At 42.1% G+C, this 24,351-nt stretch overlaps 1 protein-coding gene across 2 annotated transcripts in view; it reads right to left on the bottom strand.

The window, feature by feature from the left end:
• Positions 1–1,125: 1,125 nt before the first annotated feature.
• The window catches only part of LOC143997540 (uncharacterized), a 306,212-nt gene continuing 282,986 nt past the window's right edge, over positions 1,126–24,351 (bottom strand). The window contains exons 5-8 of one of the 2 annotated variants that reach the window (XM_077493202.1): positions 6,871–6,976; positions 2,813–3,025; positions 1,939–2,095; positions 1,126–1,865 (exon numbers count right to left, since the gene is read on the bottom strand). In XM_077493202.1, coding sequence (XP_077349328.1) covers positions 1,325–1,865; positions 1,939–2,095; positions 2,813–3,025; positions 6,871–6,976 — 1,017 coding nt within the window. In that variant the 3' untranslated portion in view covers positions 1,126–1,324. The remainder of the gene's footprint in view (positions 1,866–1,938; positions 2,096–2,812; positions 3,026–6,870; positions 6,977–24,351) is intronic. The other variant, XM_077493203.1, reaches the window with a different exon arrangement.

The raw sequence follows: 24,351 nt of genomic DNA, 5'->3' as shown, positions 1-24,351 counted from the left end.
ACCATGAAGTTCACAGTTATGCGCAAATTATGCCCTAACTGGTAAAATACTGCCAGTGAGAATGATTGTAACTATGCAATCACATGATAAAGTATCAATGCCAAATGATTACATGAAACTGACTAAAAAGGGAAAGATGGGTGGAGTTACACACATCAAGATGGAAGCTTCTACGTGTACAACTGCCAGGTCTGCAAGTATCTTTATTTAAAAAAAAAAAAAAAAAAAAAACACAACAATCACTTGCATTTCTCCAGCACCTGCCATTCTTCTTATGCAAGTAAGGGCTAAGCTTTTGGTAATGTGATCTCTCCTGAGCAGAAAGTACAGTCAGAGTGAACTTTTTGACCTTCCCCTTCAACAGCTTTTTCATAACCGAAATATCTTCTATTAGCCCCTGTTCACACCGGCGCAACTTGTCATGTGATTTGACAGTTCCAAGTTGAACCTCATTGCCAGCAATGGAAATGTTCATTTCGCTGTGCCTCATGATGCAGCGATTACAAAAAAGGTTCCTGCACTGCTTTTTACCGATTTCATTGCGACTTTCATAGACTTCTGCTAAATGAAGCTGCAATGAAATCAGCAATGCAAACCACAATGATGTGCAGCTTTTATATCTCACTGAGGTAGCGAGAATTCAAAGCTGTACCACTGTGAATAAGGGCTTAATTTATTTACCTTTCCTGTCACTGTTGACGTTTGGGTACAGGTTCACTTAATCTGATTTTAATAACACTTTCCTATTGTCAGACTGAGAAGGGTATATGAAAAACAGGAATATAGCCATGACATCCTCTGTAGCCTGCCTGTAATGCTGTCAACAGAACATGTTAGGTTGGAGAATGTGCACGAATCATTTCTGAAGAATCAGTAGTGTGCATTATTAGACTGCAGAGAAACTGACTGGCAGCTGAGAATTTTTGGCCTGCAAAAATCACAGGTTCAGGATTAGGTTGTTCATAATAAAGCAAGTGAACACCAAACACTGGTAGAAGTTTGGTACCTAAGTAAATTTTTACAGTATGAGAAGTAATACAGTAGTAGTGTCTCCTGCATGCAATTCTGTGCTATCATTCCAGATACATTTCAGAACCACTAGTAATGAAGGATGACAAAGACACATTTTAAACCTTTTTTCCTTTTTTTTTTTTTAAATAAAAAATTACAGGAAAAAAAATAATTTAAAAACACAGAACTGGCCTATTTACAAGTTTTGAAAGCAAATGTTGCATGAGGTGCGGCAGAGTCAAAACAAAAATAGGGAGGTTGTAAAATAGCTTATGGTGGATGTAGGATAAGCAATGGACATCATGTACAATGGTTATGAATTATGAGGATGCATGGGGGGTGGCGTTGGAGTGTAGGAATCATGTGTGTGCGTCTCTGTGTTCAATAAAGAGGGAGGAAATGAGTTAGAGGGACAGGTTGAAGTAAATGGTATTGTGGTAGGGGCATATATAGCTTGATGGACCACCTGCATTAACTGAAACTTGACATGAGGCAGTCGTTCTGGCGTAATACGTCGCATGTCATCTCCTAGGGATATTAGGAAGCTGGAGATGCTTTCTTCTTGGCGGGCTGGCTCACGTTCACGGGCTTCTCGCAGTTGATCCCTCATCTCCCCCAGAACGGACATTACTTCTGCTGACAGGGGGTCAGGAAAACTGACTTTTTTCTTTGGCACTTTTTTACCCCGCTGCTGTGGGGATGGTCGCAGGATTTTCTCCTCTGTTGGGATAGCGACGCTGATTGAGGAATCGGCCTGTTGGGAAGGCTCAGTCTCTGCTTCTTCCTCGCCAGCAGCCTCTGCCACAGGGATGGGCAGACTCTCCTCGCTTTCCTCTTTGATATTTCCAGATGTTCTAAAGACAGAAAAACAAAATCATAAATGGGTGTTTTATAAAGCTCAGATTAGTGAAAAACCACAATACTTACTTTCGTGTTGTCATTGAAGCCTTGAGGAACTGTAGCTTTTCAAAAAAACGATGAATTCTCACTTTTTTAGCAGACCCAGTCCTCTGACTGCCCAAGGCATTAAGATCTCTCTTGAAACGGTCTCGCAGACTCTTCCAGCGGATTTTTAGCTGGCGCTCTAAATAAAAAAAAAGAAATTTGCCCACTATACATGCACATACATATTCTCTGTGATACCCAAGGATACTGGGTACTCATTGGATAACTGGGTTTTAAGCACAGACTATATATGAATGCGCTCATCTGCGTTGCCAAAGGATAACCACCCATGAAAATGCATGCACAAAGCAAACAGAGCAGCTTAGTGTTTAGTGCTGGTTTAATTCCACTAGTAAACTATGGGGTTGATTTACAAAAAGCAAACTGGCCGCTCACTTTGCTATGGAATTTTTCCTTAGTTTAGTAAATGAAGTGAAGCTAAGCCAACTTACACGATACAATCATGTTCAAGCAAGATTACCATTTTATTCCTTGCATGTAATTGGGTATTCTTCTCAAGATTACTTTTTGCCACATTCGCTAAACTAATGGAAAATTACTTTATAAAGTGAATGATCCATTTGCCTTTTTAGTACATCAAAGTATAACCTATAGGGTAAATCATTTCTGAAAACTAGAATAATCTGAACATTTTTGTATGACTGGTCATAAGCTCTTCTAGGAAACAATCAATATGAATGGTTCTTTGTACACTGCCCAACATGCCAGTACTTCATAAATGCCACTAGTAAAACATTACACATGAATAATGCCACTTTTTCTCATAGTCTATGTATAAAAAAAAAAGTAAACAAAATGATAAAGACGTTTATCTACAAGCAAAAATGTTACGCACCTTGAAGCTCTCGTTCTTTTCTTGACATAGTATGCCAATGTGGGGTCACTCGACGAGTCACTTCAACCCAAGCCTCCTTTTTCTTATAGCAGTCACTGTAGGATGCTAAGGAAGTATCATACAGCTCTGGATGTTCCTCTATAGCCCGGATTAGCTCTTGGACATTAATGTTTCTCATCTTGAATGCCGTTATGGTCCTAGGCATGCCACCATCTGTAAAATGGTTACCACAGTATCTCTATGGTCACCAGGCAGGGACTGTGGAATATGTACCACATAAAGCAGGTCTCCAGAGAGGATCAGATGCAGCCTCTGCCATTTATTTAACTGTGTTAAAGATACTCTCTCTTAAAATTTTAGCATTAAAATACATATAAATAACACAGCCTACCTACCAAGGCCATTTGTTTTGAACCTTGTACTGCTTAAGTACACCAGGTTACCCAGCTGTAACACAAATTCCGATTTTGATTTGAAAGTCAGGGATTCTCAACACCACCTATCAATGTCTCTCTGCAGTCTACGGACACCCGGATCATCCCAAAATAAATTTTTAAATGTCATGCTTCACCTCCATCAGTCTATAGAAATGATTAAAAAAACATTTTGAGGGTGACTGCACAGCATATGACTGGCAAGAGGCTGCATGTCTGCCTTCTCAAAGCCCTGTTTAATCTAGCAACAGAACAAAATATATGAAATTGAAAAAAGGTAAACTGTAGAGTGTCTGACTTTTGCATTTAGCAATGTTTTATGAATACCATTAGTAGTTCATTGATTTATTTTATCATGTTGCCTGAAGCTGATCTTTAAAACTTGGTATCCAACTTCCATCCGTGCCCCAAAGATCACTGGATGCTATCCATAAAAATGATGCGATGTCCAAGCTTTAACTGAGGAGCAAAGGCATAATGCCTTAAAATAAATCTAAAAGGCAAAACTTTTTTTTTCATTTTGGATAAGGTAGAGATGGGTTGGAACAGCTGTCAATTTTCTGTACTCCCGATAAAGAAATTCAAAGTATTTGTTCTGTGTACCATTATCACTGAAAGTGAAAGTAAGGTGTGGGGAGGAGACTGGTTCTCTTCTCCATATCTTCTTGTCTTGCAGTCACCTACAGTCATACTGGACAGACTTGCATCATATAACCAAACGATTCATGGACTATGATCTACCAAGAGATCCTGCACTCTTCCTTCTGCATCACTACTGTTTCTCTCGTAAGGCCTATAGACGCTCTTTCCTACCACTACTGATTGCTGCGTCAAAGAGCTGCAATCCCCTCTTTTGGAAACAGATGCAGGCACCATCTATAGCCGTTTGGTTGAAAAAAGTGACAGAAATTAATAAGCTGGAGGACTGGTGGCCCCAGAAAGAGGCCTCTGGGAAAAATACTGCAAAAAATGTTCTACTGGCACAAGTTTGTTTACTCTAAAGGGATTATTACAAGGCTCTTGTGGTTCCCTCTCTTCTTTGCCCTATTCCTCACCCCTCCACCCCCCCCCCCCCATCTTCGCCTCCTTTCTCTGCTCCTCCTTTCTCCCTCATATCTTCGTTGAGAGTTTTTTTTTGCCACAATTTTTGGGGTTCTTTTACTTAATTTTTTTACCAGATAAAATACCGCATGGGTACAGAGACTCCCTATGGTCTGGTTGTCTGGGTTACATTTTTACAAGCATCTGCCTCTTTAACCAGCTAGTATCTCTCTTGTACCGAGTCTCATTTGCATATATTCAAATTCTGGACATGTATGTCATATGGTTTCTGTATTTTTCCGTGTGCTCTCTTTAAAAACTATTGGTATAAAAATAAAGTGAAACTAAAAAAATATTAAATGTTGGGTTGTCCCCAGAAAGGTAATAGAATTAGGAAATCTTCCAATACACTAATTCTGAGAGCCCCCAAGAAATTCCCTTAAATTATCAGGGATTTCTTCTCACTTTGTTAGGTTATGGGACAGGAAGTGAAGAAAAATCTCTGCAACGGGACAAAGATGGTGGAAAAAAAAATGTGACAGGGGTCATAACCCTCCCTTACTCTATCCAAAATGAAAAATAAAAATAAATGGTGTCTAGAGTTCTACTCTAATATGTAAGGTCAACATGATTATGTACAAAGTTTAGGCTTCATACTCGACACATGCGTGTGAAAAACCCTTTGCCGTTAAAGTCACAGTTACAAAAAACTGCTCGATGTGGTATCAAACTTGAATCCTTGCATCCCACTACTCATTAAATTTATTAAAAGCCCAGTTTACCTTTTAAGGCAGAACTTTACTTTTCATAAGAAGTAGAAGCCTTTTCTCATGTCTTTTCTGCTCAAGCGATCCCAATGTGCTTAATTCTCACTTACAGTACATACCAACAGGAATGTAAGCATTTGACAGCACTCTACCTAAAATTATCCCCTGCTTTTCCAATACACAAGATTTATTTGTAAATTTGAAATCCATTTCACTGTAGTTCCCCAGTATTCTACTAATGACACCCGATTTGTGGCCCCCACTACCTACCCACCATATTGTATCACATTTGTGCCCTACTAGTGTATGCGAATATTGACAAAATTATATTCCTATAATTATATTAGCTGATTAGTTAAAATGAACCTGTCACTTCAACGGGCCCATTTAAACTGAATCCTGATTTTAAAAAAAAAGGAAATTTACAGGCGACCAGGCATCATAAAAAGCTAAGGCATTATTTTAAGTTTTGCCATCTGCCACTGCAGAGCATCCTTAGATTTGACTATGCCAAAACCACCACCATTACATTAAGAGCGCCAACATCCCCACCTGCCATGTGGCTATGTACAAGCCCATTAAAAGTCTGCACATGCACCAGCACTGTACAGGCATACCCCACTTTTAAGTACACATTGGGGTTTATTTACTAAAGCTGTAAAGTGCAAAATCAGGCTCACATCTGCATAGAAACAATGCGCTTCTACCCCCAGCTTGTTCAATTAATCTTTGGTAATAAAACCTGGAAGCTCATATGCAGAAGTGAGCCTGATTTTGCACTTTCCAGCTTTAGTAAATAAACCCCAATGTGTACTTAAAAGTGGGGTATGCCTGTATTTTTGGATACAGGTGAACCACACCTGAACTTGAAGTATTTTCACAGCCAATTTGTGTGGCTCCAGCGGTGCACTGCAAGGACAGACAGTAGAACTAATCATACTCCCTTGCACCCTAAACTCCTGCTCAGCTGTAAAAGGTGTTTAACAAGATTTGTTTTTGTTTTAATTCAGGACAGATCTAAATATTGGGCACCATGAGGCATCAGATTTACATCTTTTCAAAGTTGGCTTTGTGCAGCTGGACTTTAGGGGATGTTGCTAGAAATCCTCAGCTTTCACACAGATTCCCCACCTCCTAAAAACCCATCTTGTGTCAAAATACTGTGTGGTCACCTCAACATCACAAACTGGAATGAGGGTTTGAGAAGATGGAAAGGCATTAATAGACACCTTGTCCTATCTAGCAGTGCATTCACCATACTGACCACAGGGTTTGCCCATACAGCAGATTGGCTATTCCTGCCCAGTCCTTATTTCACCTGATATGCCCTGGCCAAAATGTCTAGTTTTCTATATGTCAAGATTGATGCCAAAAACCTACTGAATGTTAGAAGTGCCAAGCTAATGGAAATGACAACAGTGCCTAAACACCTAATATGACAAGCATTTTCTGGGTCCATTATGTATTATGAAGGAATGCAAAAAGTATCAGGGTGACACACCCTCTACCAAACACAGGCCAGCAATATCAGTGTGAATACCTAAGTTTTCCGTTATGCTGCCCATTTCAACAGCAGGAGGCACCCTCATGAGAAACTGTTGATACAGCTTCTGTCAAAATCCCTGCATGTTGCCACAGAGGCATAAAACAGAAGTGGAACCCATATGATATCAGACTCTTCAGCATAATTATACCGCAAAAAAAAAAGTAAAATTCAAAACTTAGCTAAAAACATAAGGAATGAGGAGTAAGAATTTGGTTCTAGAGTCTGAACAAAGAAAATATGTATATGTCCTCTATATTTAGCCTTACTCACCCGTATTGATATCGGGAGAGAAATCATCTTCATCAATCTTAAGACGGTCATTATGGACCCGGAGTGCTGGATCTGAATCAACCACCACAATATTTAAGTCTTCCTCCTAAAGACAGACACAAAGCATCATTTGAAAGTTTCCTGCATCAGTGAATTGCTCTTTTTTGACTAGTGTTCTACTCCTGTAGGTGGCACTATAAAACCCATGGTCAAGATTCAGAGGCGCTGCATCTGTCAATGAATGTAAGAGAAACAAGTCTGATGCATGGAGGCCCCACCTCACACCTTGATAATTTCACCTTTAGTAACATGTTAAAACCATATTCAGTAGAATGTTGCTAAAGCAGCAGCCCTGCACCGCCCCGATCCCTCATTGTGACAGTGGGTGGGGAATCCTACAATTTAAGTCACAATTTAAAAACAGCGTGGCTGTGTTTCAATGTATTTCCAAAATGAATGAGGGTGTGTTTCCCTACACACCAAATGCCACATAATATTAAACCTTTATTAAGGATATGTTAATAAATTATATATAAAAACTGTGTGTATTTTTTACTTCAAGTGAGTGTTCGATTGAACAAGTGTAGATGATGATGGCCAATTATCAGAGGTGAAAAAAAGAGTTCTGAAAACTTGCACCTGTCTCTCCTAATTAGAGAGAAAGCAAAGAAAAAAAAAAAAAAAAAAAGGAGAGAAGGTGAAGGGAGCTCTGCTCTACAAAAACTTACAACTCCTAATCAGGGAAAAAGACAGTAAAACCTAGGGACCCCACTCTGCAACCAAAGAAAAGGGGGGAATTTTCCCTGCCAAAGCAAAAGCTAGAACTAAGAGGTGCAATAACTATCAAAATTGCATGAAAACAAATTGTATAAACCATGGCAAGAAAACACCTGCCCTGAGAAAATTATTTTTCACACAATGACCTCTATAATAGTGTGGGTACCAAAAGGTTTCCTAAATAACTGGCATTCCCAGAACAATCTTCCAGTATAGACAAAAAGTATTTCTTTATAATGGTCTCCAAATCTGCCTACCGATCAGGTAACCTCTCTCTTTCCAAAAGGCTGGCTATATGTACCTATAGTGGAGTATCTCAACTCACTGTACCATTTCTCCATGCTGACTGTTGATGGGCTATGAATAAATAACTGGAATCCCAACAATCTTCCAGTATAGAGATTTCAATAATGTTCCTACATAATGGCCTCTAAATCTGCAAACTCTCTCCTTCCAGTACCTATAGTACTCTGGAGGACCTTAATTCCTCTGCAATGGTCTCTGAAACTACCTTCCCATCAAATTAACTTTGCTCTGGAGTAACTAAATTGGTAGGTTTTTCTACCTCAAATCTTGACAATTGCAAGCTACTAGAACACTACTGACCAGCTACCAAAACATAAATGTAACTTCCCTCCTCATTAACTACTTCCCGCCTTGGCTTTTCTGGCACTTTGTTTATCCACTTAAGGACAGAGCCTCGTTTTGAGATTTGGTGTTTACAAATTTAAAAAAAGTTTTTTTTAATGCTAGAAAATTACTTGGAACCCTCAAACATTATATATATTTTTTTCAGACACCCCGGAGAATAAAATGGCGGTCATTGCAAAACTTTATGTCACACCATATTTGCGTAGCGGTCTTACAAGTGCCATTTTTGGGGAAACACTTTTTAGAATTAAAAAAATAAGACAAGCTTCAAAATTTTACGCGGAATGGCAACAAACTTTGACCCTTAAAAATCTCCATAGGCGACGTTTAAAAATTTCTACAAGTTACTAGTTTTGAGTTACAGAGAGGTCTAGTGCTAGAATTGTTGCTCTTGTTCTAAATGATCGCGGTGATACCTCACATAGTTTGAACACCGTTTTCATATGCGGACGCGACTTACATGTGTTCGCCTCTCCATGCAAGCTCGGTGGGAGGATGAGCTTTAAATTATAATTTTTTTTTACTTTTTATTTTTACAGTCCTTTAAAAAAAAAAAAAAAAAAAAAAGGTCACTTTTATTACTACTACAAGGAGCCGAGTGAGCGCCATCTTTCCCTCACTTGGCATTCAGGCTGTGAGGGGAGCAGACAAGATCCTTTCCGCCGTCGACGATGGCTCCGGTATGTGGCTGAGATGACCAGAGCGAGGTAGGAGGGGGGCTTTTTAATCTGAAAGCCGACCAACCACTGAAGAAGAGGATACTGGGGTTATGGCAGCCATCTGCTGCCATAACAATTGCATTCCTCTTCAAACAGCCACCGTATAATGACGGCAGGTGGTCGGCAAGTGATTAAAGTAGTATTTGCTCAAAAATTACTTAAAGTAGAAGTAAACTCCCCTATCGTTTTCAGCCAAGGAAGCTGCCATCTTTGCCTCTGTTTAATCTTCAACTGCTATGGTGCTGCACATGTGATTCGTTATGACACCAGCCATTGGATGGTTTGATAGTTTGGCTGAGAGCACAGCCAATGTGCAGTTAGCATTCCCGGCATTCCTTTTTTTTTTTAACCGTTTAAATCCATGGGTTTACTTCCACTTTAAAACTCCCTAAAAAAAACAAAAAAAACACAATTTTTTTTAATAAAATGGCGGTCGTTGCAATTTTTTGTCGCACGGTACTTGCGCAGCAGTTTTTCAAATGCAATTGTTTTTGAAATAATACATTTTAATGAATAAAAAAAAAAGAAAGGACTTAGTTAGACTTACCGGTGACTGTATTTCTAAGAGACTTTCAGGACAACCCTGGAGAGCACAGCTCCGCCCATTTTAACAGGAAACACTTGCAGACCTTTAAATCCCTCCTCTTCCACCATGGCTTCAGTTATTATGGCCTCCGGCATACTGGAAAACAAAGCACAGAAAAGCCACAAAACAACCATGAGAGATACCAATTCTAAGCTAGAAAAAAGGGAGGGAAACTAACGGTTGTCCTGAAAGGCTCTTAGAAATACCGTCACCGGTAAGTCTAAGTCTTTCTCAAATTGCCTTTCAGGACAACCCTGGAGAGGATAACTGAGAAGCTTACCCTAGGGTGGGACTACTGCCTGCAGTACCTTCCTGCCGAAAGCCTGATCCGCAGCTGACAATAAGTCCAACCTGTAGTGTCAGGGAAAGGTCAAATAGCTTGACCACGTGGCCACCTTGCAAATCTGATCAGGTGTAGCACCAGCCCTCTCGGCCCAGGATACTGCCATTGCTCTTGTGGAATGAGCCGCGATCCCTGTGGAAGGTATTACTCCTTTAGCTCCGTAGGCCTCTGTAATTGCCCCTCCGAACCACCTAACCAGAGTGCTTTTAGAGGCTTTCACCCTTACGAGGGCCTGAAAAGATTATGAACAGGGCGTTCGACTTTCTGAATTCTTTGGTGACTGACAAGAATTGAAAAAAGGCACCTCCTTACATCCAAGGTATGGAAAGCTTCCTCACCTGCATTAGCAGGAGCCAAGGAGAATGTAGGCAACACTATTTGTTGAGAACGGTGAAAATTTGAGGAGACTTTGGGAAGGAACGCTGGGTCGGTTTGAAGGACTAACCATTCTGGAAAGATTTTCAGAAAAGGCTCTGTGATTGCCAAGGCCGAAGTTCACTGATTCGCCTTGCTGACATAATGGCCACCAAAAAGATTGTCTTTACAACTAAATTTTTCAAACAGGCATCTTGTAAGGGTTTAAACGGAACCCCCGTGAGACCCTGCAAAACTATAGATAAATCCCAACTGGGAAAACTTTTGATAGATACTGGCCTATTTCGTGCCAATGCCCTAAAAAATCTTGAAATTAGAATTTCTCTAGAGTCTTTTCAAAATAAACAAAGTTTTTAAGGTGCTGGCTGCCAGTCCTTTCTCCATTCCATCATGAAGAAACTTGAGGACCGAAATGACACACTTTACCTGGAAGCCCTTGGAGGCACAATAGGATTTAAACTTCTTCCACACCTTCTGGTATATGGTCTTAGTCACCTCTTTCCTGTTTGAAAGTAGGGTTTTTACTAACTTGTCGGATAACCCTCTAAAATAGCTTTTAGAAGATCTTCCTCAGAAGCCAAGCAGATAGGTGTAGACCGTCTGCCTCTGGATGAACCACTGAGCCTTGAATTAGAAGGTCCTCCCTGAATGGTAGTTTCCATGGGGGCTCTGTGGCCAGGTTTAGTATTGTTGCAAACCAAGGCCTTTTTGGCCAGAACGGCGTGATTAGGATCAAACTGGTCTCCTCCTCCCTGAACTTTCTTAAGACCATTGGGATTAGAGGGAAGGGGGGAAAGGCATAACAGGTGGTAATGCCATGGATGCGCTAGTGCATCTATGCCTAAGGCCTGGGCTTCTCGGATAAGTGAATAGAACCTGCGGACCTTGGCATTCTGCTGACTGGCAAATACAGTGCCTTGCGAAAGTATTCGGCCCCCTTGAACTTTTCAACCTTTTGCCACATTTCAGGCTTCAAACAAAGATATAAATTTTTTTTTTTTTTGTGAAGAATCACCAACAAGTGGGACACAATTGTGAAGTGGAACGAAATCTATTGGATTTTTGAAACTTTTTTAACTAATAAAAAAATAAAAAGTGGGGCGTGCAAAATTATTTGGCCCCCTTGCGTTAATACTTTGTAGAGCCACCTTTTGCTGCGATTACAGCTGCAAGTCGCTTGGGGTATGTCTCTATCAGTTTTACACATCGAGAGACTGAAATTCTTGCCCATTCTTCCTTGCAAAACAGCTCGAGCTCAGCGAGGTTGGATGGAGAGCGTTTGTGATCAGCAGTTTTCAGCTTTTTCCACAGATTCTCGATTGGATTCAGGTCTGGACTTTGACTTGGCCATTCTAACACCTGGATACGTTTATTTGTGAACCATTCCTTTGTAGATTTTGCTGTATGTTTGGGATCATTGTCTTGGAAGCTAAATCTCCGTCCCAGTTTCAGGTCTTTTGCAGACTCCAACAGGTTTTCATCCAGAATGGTCCTGTATTTGGCTGCATCCATCTTCCCCTCAATTTTAACCATCTTCCCTGTCCCTACTGAAGAAAAGCAGGCCCAAACCATGATGCTGCCACCACCATGTTTGACAGTGGGGATGGTGTGTTGAGGGTGATGCGCTGTGTTGCTTTTACGCCAAACATATCGTTTTGCATTGTGGGCAAAAAGTTCGATTTTGGTTTCATCTGACCAGAGCACCTTCTTCCACATGTTTGGTGTGTCTCCCAGGTGGCTTGTGGCAAACTTTAGATGAGACTTTTGATGGATATCTTTGAGAAATGGCTTTCTTCTTGCCGCTCTTCCATAAAGGCCAGATTTGTGCAGTGTACAAAAGATTGTTGTCCTATGGACAGACTCTCCCACCTCAGCTGTAGTTCTCTGCAGTTCATCCAGAGTGATCATGGGTCTCTTGGCTGCATCTCTGATCAGTCTTCTCCTTGTCTGAGCTGAAAGTTTAGAGGGACGGCCAGGTCTTGGTAGATTTGCAGTGGTCTGATACTCCTTCCATTTCAAAATGATCGCTTGTACAGTGCTCCTTGGGATGTTTAAAGCTTGGGAAATCTTTTTGTATCCAAATCCAGCTTTAAACTTCTCCACAACAGTATTATGGACCTGCCTGGTGTGTTCCTTGGTCTTCGTGATGCTCTCTGCGCTTTCAACAGAACCCTGAGACTATCACAGAGCAGGTGCATTTATACAGAGACTTGATTACACACAAGTGGATTCTATTTATCACCATCAGTCATTTAGGACAACATTGGATCATTCAAAGATTCTCGCTGAACTTCTGTGAGTGAGTTTGCTGCACTGAAATTAAAGGGGCCGAATACTTTTGCACGCACCACTTTTCAGTTTTTTATTTGCTAAAAAAGTTTAAATTAGCCAATAGATTTCGTTCCACTTCACAATTGCGTGCCACTTGTTGGTGATTCTTCACAAAAAATTAAAATTTTATATCTATGTTTGAAGCCTAAAATGTGGCAAAAGGTTGAAAAGTTCAAGGGGGCCGAATACTTTTGCAAGGCACTGTAGGTCTACTTGAGGAAGCCCCCACCTTCTGGTAATCATCAGAAAAACCTCCTGATTCAAGCACCACTCTGCTTCTATCAGTCGTCTTCTGCTGAGCAGATCGGCTAACAGATTTTGGGAGTCTTTAAGGTGAATTGCCGATAAGGAGGCTACATTCTGTACTGACCAACAGAAAAGCTGATTGGCTAGATCCATGAGACCCCTGCTCCTGGTTCCCCCCTGCTTTGCATGATGTCCCTTCACCAGATGGTGAAAAGCTAGGAGGGCTAGGAAAATGGCCTTGAGCTCTCGCCAGTTTGAAGATCTCCGGGACTCCGCCTTGGACAAAGTCCTCTGGGCCGTTAGTCCATCCAGATGGGCCCACCCAACCCCAGGTGCTTGCGTCTGTTGTTTGACGTTTGTCTACCGGAAACATCCAAGGGAGGCCTCTCATTAGATAGCTGAATCCCTCCAATACCACAGAGCTTGTCTACCCTTTGAGGTAAGCTTGATCTTTTCCTCCAACGAAACCTGGTGAGACCAAGTTTGTAGGATTGTAGGTTGTGTAACTGAAGTGGCCTGGAGTGGAACCTGGCCCACTGTACCGCTGGGATAGAGGCCGTGAGAAGTCCTAACACTGCCATGGCTGAGCGGACTAAAACAGCATAATTCATTTGAATCGGTTTTACTGTCATCTGGACTTTTTCCAACTTTACCTGTGGTAAGAAGACCTTCTGCAGGACGGAATTGATTATATAGCCCAGAAAAGTCACTTCCTGACTCGGTTCTAGGTTCGACTTCTGCAAGTTGAGGAGCCAACCTAAATCTCAGAGGTGTACCTGAGCTACTTGCAGGTTTGTTAACAGCTGCTTCCTGGAGTCCGCAAAAAACAAAAGGTCATCTAGATACGGAATCACAGGAATCCCTCTCAACCTTAGAGGTCCCAGAGCTTCCGCCATGATCTTTGTAAAGATCCTGGGGGACGACGAGAGTCCAAAAGGCAGGGCCCTGAACTGAAGGTGCCAGATCGACGTCCCCAGGTTGACTGCCAACTAAAGGAAAATGTTGGGAGGCCTGGGCAATCGTAACATGTAGATAGGCATCCCTCAGGTCTAGGGATGCCATGAAGTAGTTTGGGGTTAGCATGGATTTGTTATCGAATGGATTGTGTCCATGCAAAAGTGTTTGTAGCGGATTGACCTGCTCAAGGCCTTTAGATTCAGAATCAACTGATACTTTCCTGAGGGTTTTTTCACCAGGAAGATGTGGGAGTAAAAACCTTGCCCTTCCTGATGTCTCGGGACCTGGACAACTACCTCCTGCTGGATCAGATGCTGTAACAGGTTCGTCATTGCAGAGGCTTTGTCTGGGTCTTTCGGAAGGGCCGCAACATAAAATCTGTTTGGAGGGGGCTCCGGGAACTCCAAACTGTAACCCTGGGCAATAACGTTCCTCACAAACTGGCTTGAAGATGTTTTGCTCCACTGCAGGAGGAAAGCAGACAACCTCCCTCCTACTGGAACTGACTGTCATTTGCTTTTTGGAGGTGGCTCGGAGGGGGATCTAAAAGAACACCTCCTCTACCCTTACCCTTTTGGGAGCCCCAATGACTTTTACGGTCCTCCCCACTCTTTCGAGGCTGCTGAACAGCACAAGAATTGCTCCTTTTTGGCAGGGAAAGCCTTTTTGTCTGCTGTTGTATCTAGAATGTTTTCTATGTCTGGACCGAAAAGAAGATCCCCCAAGAAGGGTAAGCCGCACAGTCTAATCTTGGAGGCTGTATCTCCTGACCAAGTTTTAAGCCAGACTGGCCACATAGCAGAATTTACTAGGGCCAAAGATCTGGCTGCCATCTTGATAGACTTGGCTGAAGCGTCGGCCATGTACTTTACAGCCTTCAAGATCAACGGAAAAGACTCCAGAAGATCCTTCTGGGATGTTCCTGCCTCAACGTGACTTTTTAGTTTCTCCACCCAGCATTCAAGATTTCTAGCCACCACTGTTGACACCATAGCTGGTTTGAGGCTAGCTGACGCGGAATCCCATGCCTTTTTCAAGAAGGATGCCGCCCTTTTGTCCATTGCATCCTTGAGAACCCCCATGTCCTCAAAGGCTAAATCTGTACGGCGTGCCACCTGCAAAAAAGCAGCATCAACCCGTGGCTTTTTGTTCTAAACTTCTGAATTATTATCATCAAAAGGAAACCACCTTTTCAAGGTTTTGGAAAGGAAAGGAGCTCTTTCTGGATCCTTTCACTCCGTTTTGACTGTATCAGACAGTACCCTATGGACTGGAAACACCAAGCCCTGGTACATCCTTGTCATGGATTGACAACTGGACCTTCTTTTCTTGGATATCCAATGTTGTGTAAATTGCTTTCAGAAGATCGTCCACTTCCTCCAAGGACAATTTATACTTGGAACTATGGCGGTCATACTCCCCTTCCACCTCATCCTCTGAATCCCTGAGGGAAGGAAGAGTGCTTGTCCCCTCGTCCCCCGAGTCTAAATCCTCCCCATATTTGGAGGTAGCTGCCCTGGGACTTAGTGGTGGTTGCTGACTACTGCCTGGACCTGATGGAGTCTGGACCAGCAGTGTCTTAATGGAGCTCAGGGAACTTGCAAGCTCCCAAACAGAAGAAAACAGGTCCTTGTACTGTTGGGAGGATTCCTCCTCAACCAGCTCCTTGATACATGATCTACATAAGGCTTTTTGCCAAGATTCACGCAGTGGATTCTTGCATGAGGGGCATTTCTGCTGGCTTGGCGGGTTTGAACGTTTTGGTTTCCCCGAGACAATTTCCTAAAAGACAGATGGACGAAGTCTTACTACCACTGTAACGACTGAATAACGCCATCCATGGTGCTCTCCAATCACCCACACATGGAAGAAAAAAAACAGCCCTCAAAGCCACCAGTGCCACCACCAATAGACTACAGATCCAAGAAAAATTACCTTGGAGAACTGTAGTGGCAGGCTCCCCAAAAGGAGGTAACAGATAAAAAACATACAGCCCATAAGGAAAAGAATAAAGAGCACCGCTGTGCCCCTCTTACCTGGGCCTGACCGGTGCCTGCCTCCATCGATGCTGATGATCCCTCCATCATGCAGAGAGACTAAAACCAATAGCCAAACTTTTAAGCTTCCCGGGTATGACGTCACTATGCTGCCCGTAAGCGGAAACACTGCTCGTAAAGACCCGCCTCCAAAACCCTGCGTTCCAAACGATCGGAACCACTCGCCATTCCGCCCGAACAGGAAGCCATGTCACTGGCCGCCGCATCATCCGCCCGCTAGAGAGAAATGTCCGGAAGCCTACCAGTGCGAACACCAAACAGAGCTCCGGACATTCAGATGCATCGACCTTCTGTCGGCCATTGCTCCCCATAGCTGTAAAAGGTTGGAGGCTCCGGAGCGCCCTCCGATCGTACCGGGAGGGAGCTGGGATGGTCATATGAAACACCTTGCCGAGGTAAGGCCTTTCAACTCCACCCTGCAGAGGCACAGCCCATGGTTCCCGCATGTGCTTCCACCATGATGGAGGAAACACAATAACTGAAGCCATGGTGGAAGAGGAGGGATTTAAAGGTCTGCAAGTGTTTCCTGTTAAAATGGGGGGAGCTGTGCTCTCCAGGGTTGTCCTGAAAGGCGATTAGAGAAAAAATATATACCTCAATTCTTTTAGAAAAATGTGAAAGATGTTGTTACGCTGAGAAAATAGATACCCAATGTGTCACACTTTAACATTCTGCAAACTCATGGAATGGTGACAAACTACAGTACTTAAGTCTCCATAGGCAACGCTTTAAATGCCTTTACAGGTTACATGTTTAGAGTTACAGAGGCGGTCTAGCACTAGAATTATTGCTCTCGCTCTTTGTTCTTGGCAATACCTCACGTGTGGTGCGAACACCGTTTACATATGCGTGCGTGACTTACAAATGTGTTTGCTTCTGTACGCAAGCACAGGGATAGGGGCGCTTTAAAAAAATATAAAAAAATGACTTTTTGTGGAAATTAAAGATGAATTCCTCAATCAATTTTTTTTTTTGATCAAAATTCTTTTGATCGGTACTTAACTCTCCGCCAGCTTCTGGGTCTTCAGGGAGTTCCGTCGGAGATCCAGTCACGTCACGGACATCGATGTCACTGGACTCCTCCCCCTTCCCCAAGTGCCTCCATCTGCTAACAAAGGGAAGGGGGGGAGGAGTCAGGTGACGTCAAAGTTCTGATTAAACTTAGCATGTACGGGGGAGGAGCTACACAAGTTACCCACTGCTGCCCTACGGAACGAACACGATTGTCGGCTTTATATGCTGTGTTTTTATCATTTTTATATGAGTAGTTTGTGTTTGAACACAAAAATTAAATCTTATACTTAAGCGGTGAGCACTTAGATCTTTTCTTTCTACCCATGACCTGGCGTCCTTGCTGAGATCTAAGGAGACAGGGCCGTCATCGGGGGGTACAGCCCACACTCATGTAAGGGGCCCTGGCATCCCAAGGGGCTCGGATGTCCCAAGCGACTCGGGCCCCCAAGGTATTTTCACCTGCTGCCTGAAGGATGGATGATTGACAGCCACTTTCAGCCATTCCGCCACACTTCCTGGTTGCCCGGGGCAACACCAAGATCACTCCTCACAGCGCCGCTGATTAGACACCTCGGGATGCACTTTTGCTGAAATTAGTGGAAGGGGAGATGGGTGGAAAAGTTTCCGCCCACCTCCCCCTCCACCAATCACAGCAGAAGTGCACCCGGAGGCTTCTAATCGGCGGTGCCTGTGAGGAGTGAGCTTGCCGTTGCCTCAGCAACCAGGAAGCGTGGCAAAGTATAGAGGGTCTCACAGCCTTAGTGGGACAGCTTCTTGTGACCAGGAACAGGACTGAAACTGGGGGGGCACCCGCTGGTCTCATCTGATGTTCTCCTCCCCCCACTGCCTTATCTCCTTCACATCACAAGTGGCAGAGCTGCAGACATTGAGGAGATCGGGCAGCAGGAGGAGAAGACAGATTGATTACATTCAACAGAGCTCATCCCTGCAGCAGATGGAGATGGAGAGTGGAGTGCTGGGGAACATAGCAAGTATAGGCGCACAATTCTGATATGACACTATAAACAAATTGCTTCCAATATATAAACCTATACAATATAGAATATAAATAAAAGTCTCTGATAGTAAATGATTTAGTCCAATCGGAACTAGAATCCAGAGATATGCAGACAGGGCAGTCGTCAATTTAGGAATGAAACCATGTTTCCAAAGAAACTGCAAAAATAAACAAGTAGAGAGGTGCCTCTGGGTGCAGTAGTTAAAATACCAAATTTATTAGGCAACAAAATGTGCACTCACATGTAAAAGGAGAATAGCAGGCATTGTATAAAAGTTTCTTGAACTTTTTCCCTGAAATGGAATCTGGCCATCTGATCAAGCTGTTCGTTAGTTGTTGTGCTTCCGAACATCGGAAATGCCGGTTTGCGGAAAGGGCACCCTCAAAACGAGGCTTGGGACACAGCGTTCAGTCGGCTCCAGGGGATGTCGTCATCAGTGAAGGATGCATTTCGGGAGCATGCACACTTGGGTGATGTTTTAAGTCGCGCTCCTTTGCCAACTCAACATACAAGCCCCATGATCGTAATATATACAGAAAAGGGGAGGGGACACGAACGGATTGGGAACACATTGTGTATCAAAATGATGAGTTAATCCAGAACTAAAAACTAGTAAAAAAAATGGCATATATAAAAAAAAACATGGGGATATGTGTAAAAATAAATATAAAAATAAAAAAAACAAAAATATGTATATATATATATATATATATATATATATATATATATATATATATATATATATATATATATATATATGTATGATGAATGAAAATAATGAGAAAAAAGAAAATAGAAAATAATTCAAAATAAATAAATTCTAAATAAAAAGGGGACGAAATAGTCATTATTGGTGGACAGATAATATATATATGTGAAGTAATATTAATCAATGAACTGTTATGTGGACTGGAAAAAATTATCATAAATTAAAAGTTTTATTAACTAATATAAAAAAGATTATTTTGTATATAAACCCCTTATACATACATTGTCATTGACTCAATATACATCCCATGTGTTGGGTATTTTCATTGGCTTAAGTATATTTAGTCTATGGCAATATTCAAAGTATGGTACTTGGGCCTTATTCTATAGATTGTATTCTATCTAGTGGATAATAAGCAAAATTAATCTTTTTCCAGCATAAAATATATGTACCGAAAAATGAACTAAAAGACATTATTACATTAAAAAGAAATCAATTATTACACTGAGGAAATTATAGAAATTGAGTTTTCCCATGAAAAGACGACTCCTGAAAAGACATGTTTATACGGTTCGATTTTTAAGATGCAATTTTCAAAATCGCACCAGGAGTATAAAAAAAAAAAAAATACACAAAAATACATATACAAAAATAATCATATTACTAAAATGATATTAAAAAAAGATATTAAAAAAGCCGTTAATAAACGATAAAAACCCAAATATAAAATCGTAATTCAAAGGATGGTTGAGACTTCTAGTCCTTCATTCATACCTCCAGGTGATAAAGCATCTAAGGTATAAATCCAAAATGTTTCTCTGGAGCAGAGCTTTTTGAAACGTTCTGCTACTGGGAGTGACTTGTAAATTTGTTCAATAACCCAAACTTCTAGTTCATTAGTGGACTGCTGGTGGGCTTCCAAAAACGTGAGCGGCGTCTGATGTCAGTACAATTGATTGTCCTGTAACCACACACCCCACGTTTCATCATTAAGACTTCCTCATGGGATTGGCTACACAACCCAATTATTTTATCGTCAGCCCTTCCCGGTCACGTAATCACATAATTCGTGCACATGCGCACTACACAATACAATCAGTGCACGCCTATTGTGCAGAGATCAATCCACGCACGCATACGTCCACTTGATTCATACACGTTTGGCACGATGCGCGTGTATGAATCAAGTGGACATATGCGTGTGCAGATCCTGGTACACTATACGTGTGTGATTTGTTTGACACACACACGCTATGCGCATTACAATCACATGCGTGCACGGACTGATCTCTGCACAATAGGCATGTGCTGAATGTATTCCGTAGTGCGCACAAATTATGTGATTACATGACTGGGGAGGGCTGACTATAAAAGAACTGATTGAAGGGTTGTGTAGCCAATCCCATGAGGAAGTTTTAATGATGAAACATATCAGGAGCGTGGCTACAGGACAATCAATTGTACTGACGTGAGACGCTGCTCAACTGAGGAGCTACACTGTAACTGAAAGCAGAGACCTAGGAGTGGGTGAGAGATTGCATTCAAGCACACACTTCTGGTTCGCCAAGGCTGCAGTACACCACTGAACCATTGGCTTTTGATTGCTGTGTGTTACACTAAAGGCTAAATGCAAGTTTAACTATTGGAGTATCGGTGTGATTTATTAAACTAGTTGAAACATTATCACACTATGTGGAGCACTTATTTTATTTTTTCACATATACAGTCACCTTGTTAAGTAATACGGGGATCAAGTGGATGGGAGAGGTATAGCAGGCACGCGGTGTGGTGGAAGATTCAAGAACTTGTGAAGATTGCTTTTTGGATCATGTTATTAATTTAGGACTGCATTTAGATTTAGTCACTTGTCACTGGGTGTTCTATGCTTATTTATCACATTATTTGTGTGATTTATTGCACTAGCACTACTAGTTTTGCCTATTTATATTTAATTTAAAGGTTGAATTTCCGTTTACACATTCCTTATAATAGAAATAAGGATGAAAGGTTCTCTTTATGGAGAAATCTGGGGTCAAAAAGACCCCAAATCTCTTCTTTACCTTTAAAAGCAAAAGATAAAATACATAAAATAGACCTTTTGCTTTAATTAAAAAATAAAATAAAAAAAAAATAGGATTTTTATAACAGCTTACCTGTAAAATCATTTTCTTTGATGTACATCAGGGGACACAGAGCCATAGTAATAACTATGTGGGTTATATCGGACCATCAGGTGCTGGACACTGGCACGCCCCTTAAGGCGTGAACTTCCCACATATAACCCCTCCCATTACTGTGAGTCCTCAGTTTTGTAACCAAGCAATGAAAGTGTATAAGAAAGGAGGGACCTCTGTGTCCCTAGAATTACATCAAAGAAAAGGATTTTACAGGTAAGCTGTTATAAAAATCCTATTTTCTTTTCTTACATCAGGGGACTCAGAGCCATAGTAATAACTATGTGGGATGTCCCATAGCAATGGCAACTGAAGGGGGGGTGGGGGGGACAGAATCAAGGAAACAGGAAGACAGAGGACTCATACTGCAGCCTGCAGTATATGCTGTGTCCATGGGTAATATCCTCATGACCTTTAATATCGATTTGATAAAATCGAATAAACGTCTGAACCAAAGACCAAGTTGCGGTCTCACAGATCTGAGCCATAGAGGCCTGATGATGAACCACCCAAGAGGCACTAATCACCCTGGATGAGTGTGCTCTTAATCGGAGAAGGAAGAATTTTCTTCTTTAAGCTGAAGCTTGAACAATCACTTGACAAATCCATTTGGAAAATAGTGGATCTTGATGCTGCCTGTCCATATCTTGGACCCTCTGGCAGTACAAACAAAACCTGTGTTTTGCGAACCTGAGCGGTCGATTTTAAATAGATTATGATCGCTCTTACTACATCAAGAGACTGTAGTGCTTTCTCTTCCCCAGATTAAGACTTCTGGGGAGAAAGAAGAATGAATAATATCTTTGTTTAAATGAAAACCTGTTACCACTTTTGGTAAGAATTCAGGATGAGGACATAAAACCACCTCATCCTTATGCATGCTGAAATATGGCTCTTACAAGACAGAGCCGTTAGTTCCGATGCTCTTCTAGCAGAAGAAATGTCAAGAAAAAAAAAAAGATAATCTCTTTCTTGTCAAAGAACCAAGAGAATTTCTCGTAAGGTTCAACGGCTGATTTAACAAAGCCGATAAAGAACAGAACCTAAGGATTTAGAGGTGCCTTGATAGGGGGAATAAACCGTGTTACCCCCTAAATAAGCTACGCACCAAGAGTGGGAAGCAAGAGGCCATAGGAAAAGCCATAGACACGGTCTGGATCTGGTTCTTGATAAAAGTCAAGGCCAGCTTCATTTCAGATCCCATATGCAGGAATCCTGCCAATTGACATACTTCCTGGGGTGCCAACCCCTGGATCCATACCAAGAAACCAATGCCCTCCAAATTCTATTAGTAAGTGATTCTGGAAGCCGGCATCCTGGCATTAGTCAAAGCAGACACTACCGAACGAGATCACCCACAATCTTTTATAGAGTGAGATTCAACAGTCAAACCGGTTAAACTCCTTGCCCGTAAAGTAGGATGAAATACCGGACCTTGTGAAAGAAGGTCTGGCTATAATGGCAGAGTCCAAAGCACTCCTACTGCCATCCTTATGATCTTGATAAATTAAGATCTTCTGAGACTCGGCTGGGACAACCAGAATCACCTCCTGTTCCTGCTTAATCCTGCAGAGAAGGCACGGAAGTAGCAGAGCTGGAGGAAATGCATAGATCAGTGAAAACTGATCCCCTGGGAAGACTAATGCATCTGCTCCGCCTGCTAGCGGACCCCTTGTTTGACAAAGTTGTTGACCTTATTAATAAATCTAGATGTGAATAGGTCCATGTCCAGAGTACCCCATCTGACATATTACTAGGAAGATGTCGGGGTGAAGAGATCATTCTCCCGGAAATAATTGTTGGCGTCTCAAGTAGTACGCCTGAAATATTAAAATTGCCGATAGGCAAGGAGTGTTGTGTTCTGCCAAAGCTACAACATGATTCACCTCTTTTTTGGGCTGCACGACTTCTCGTGCCTCCCCTGGTGATCAATGTAACCCACCGCCGTGGCTGTATTAGGACAGTCCCGTACTCTGACCACCAAAATTCTATGGCCAGATTTACTGCCTGAAACTTCCAACAAAATTGACAGGCAAGGTCCTCTAACCGGGACCATCTGCCCTGGACAGAATCTTCTTCCAGGGCTGCTCCACAGCCTAGAAGGCTGGCATATGTTGTTAACACCTTGCAGGATAAAGATTTTCCCTGCTGTGGATAACAACCACCAATTTAGGCTCTGACCTATGTCGGGAGTCGGGTGTATTGGAAACAAACAAGGCCTGAATCTTCTTTATTCCAGACCGACAGGATGGTGTCTTGAAGCAGTCTTTGAATAAAACTGCACATAAGGGACGGCCCTGAAGGAGGCCACCAATTCCCCTAAAAATCTCCTGCAAAAAAAGAAAAAAAGGCAGCTGGCTGGCATTCAATCAGACAAAAATCGCCAATCTGGGGGCCCAGGAAGTGATCAGACCCCCTTCATACCTGAGGATCTGAGCTGGCTTGAACGTAGAGGAGAGTGGAGCTTCTGCTGTTTCCAGCGTCAGAATGGTGAGTACTCAATACAGCCTCCAGTGGTGACACAGACATGACATGACAACACAATACATTGAAGGAGAGATTCCCGAGAAAATCTCCCCTACCTTATCTCGCAGCAGGATTTTATCGGAGATAAAAACCCAATCTTCGCCCTTCACGGTAGGCTCCGAGACCTTAAAAGGAAACCTTCAGGAACTGGGGAACACTCATGTTATCCCACAATCCTGGACCTGCGAAAAGACACTGCCAGTAAACTTTTATTGGCCTTACTACCAAAAAGTACTGGATCCCAGGGCCCAGCTCTTTAAAGCATTCGCAAGCAAAACCTCATGTCTTCGGATGACGAGGACCGGGTACCATTCATTTAGTCCATTACGGAGACATCAGAACAGATCCGGCAGGATGGATGGCTCTCAAAGGATTACTGCCCGTGGAACTCAATACAACACATCCTTACACATGCCCAACACCTTAGAGACTGGCGAAAAAACTGAATACTCCCAGTAGTGGGAGGGGTTATATGGGGGAAGTTCATGCCTTAAGGGGCGTGCCAGTGTCCAGCACTTGATGGTCCGATATAACCCACATAGTTATTACTATGGCTGTATCCCGATGTAAGAAAATAAAAAAATATTTTACTTCCAGGCCTGGATGTCACTCTGGTTCTCCAAGGCCATAGAGGCGATCAAAGGGTATCTACTCTTTGATCGTCTATGTCTTGCTACACCGTCAGATTGTTTTAGTTACTCCAGAGCAAAATAGGTACCTTGAACTAGCCTATTGGATAGAGAGAGCTTATTTGGAAAGTAGTTTTGGAGACCATTACAGAGGAATTCAGGTACTCCAGAGTACTATAGGTGCCTTTTGGAAGGAAGAGTTTACCCAATAGGCAGGCAGATATGGAGACCAACATACTGTATATCTCTATATCTTTATACTAGAAGATTACATAGAAAAATTACGGCAGAAAAAGATTGAGTTGCCATTTGTTTGTTTTTTTGTTAACTTTTTTGTCTAAGTATAGATCTATGTTTGAAGCCATTTA

The sequence above is a fragment of the Lithobates pipiens genome, unplaced genomic scaffold (genome assembly GCF_037356315.1).
Source record: "Lithobates pipiens isolate NorthernLeopardFrog02 unplaced genomic scaffold, aLitPip1_a1.2 Scaffold_19, whole genome shotgun sequence".
NCBI lineage: Eukaryota > Metazoa > Chordata > Amphibia > Anura > Ranidae > Lithobates > Lithobates pipiens.
This window is presented reverse-complemented; position numbering and strand designations above follow the sequence as displayed.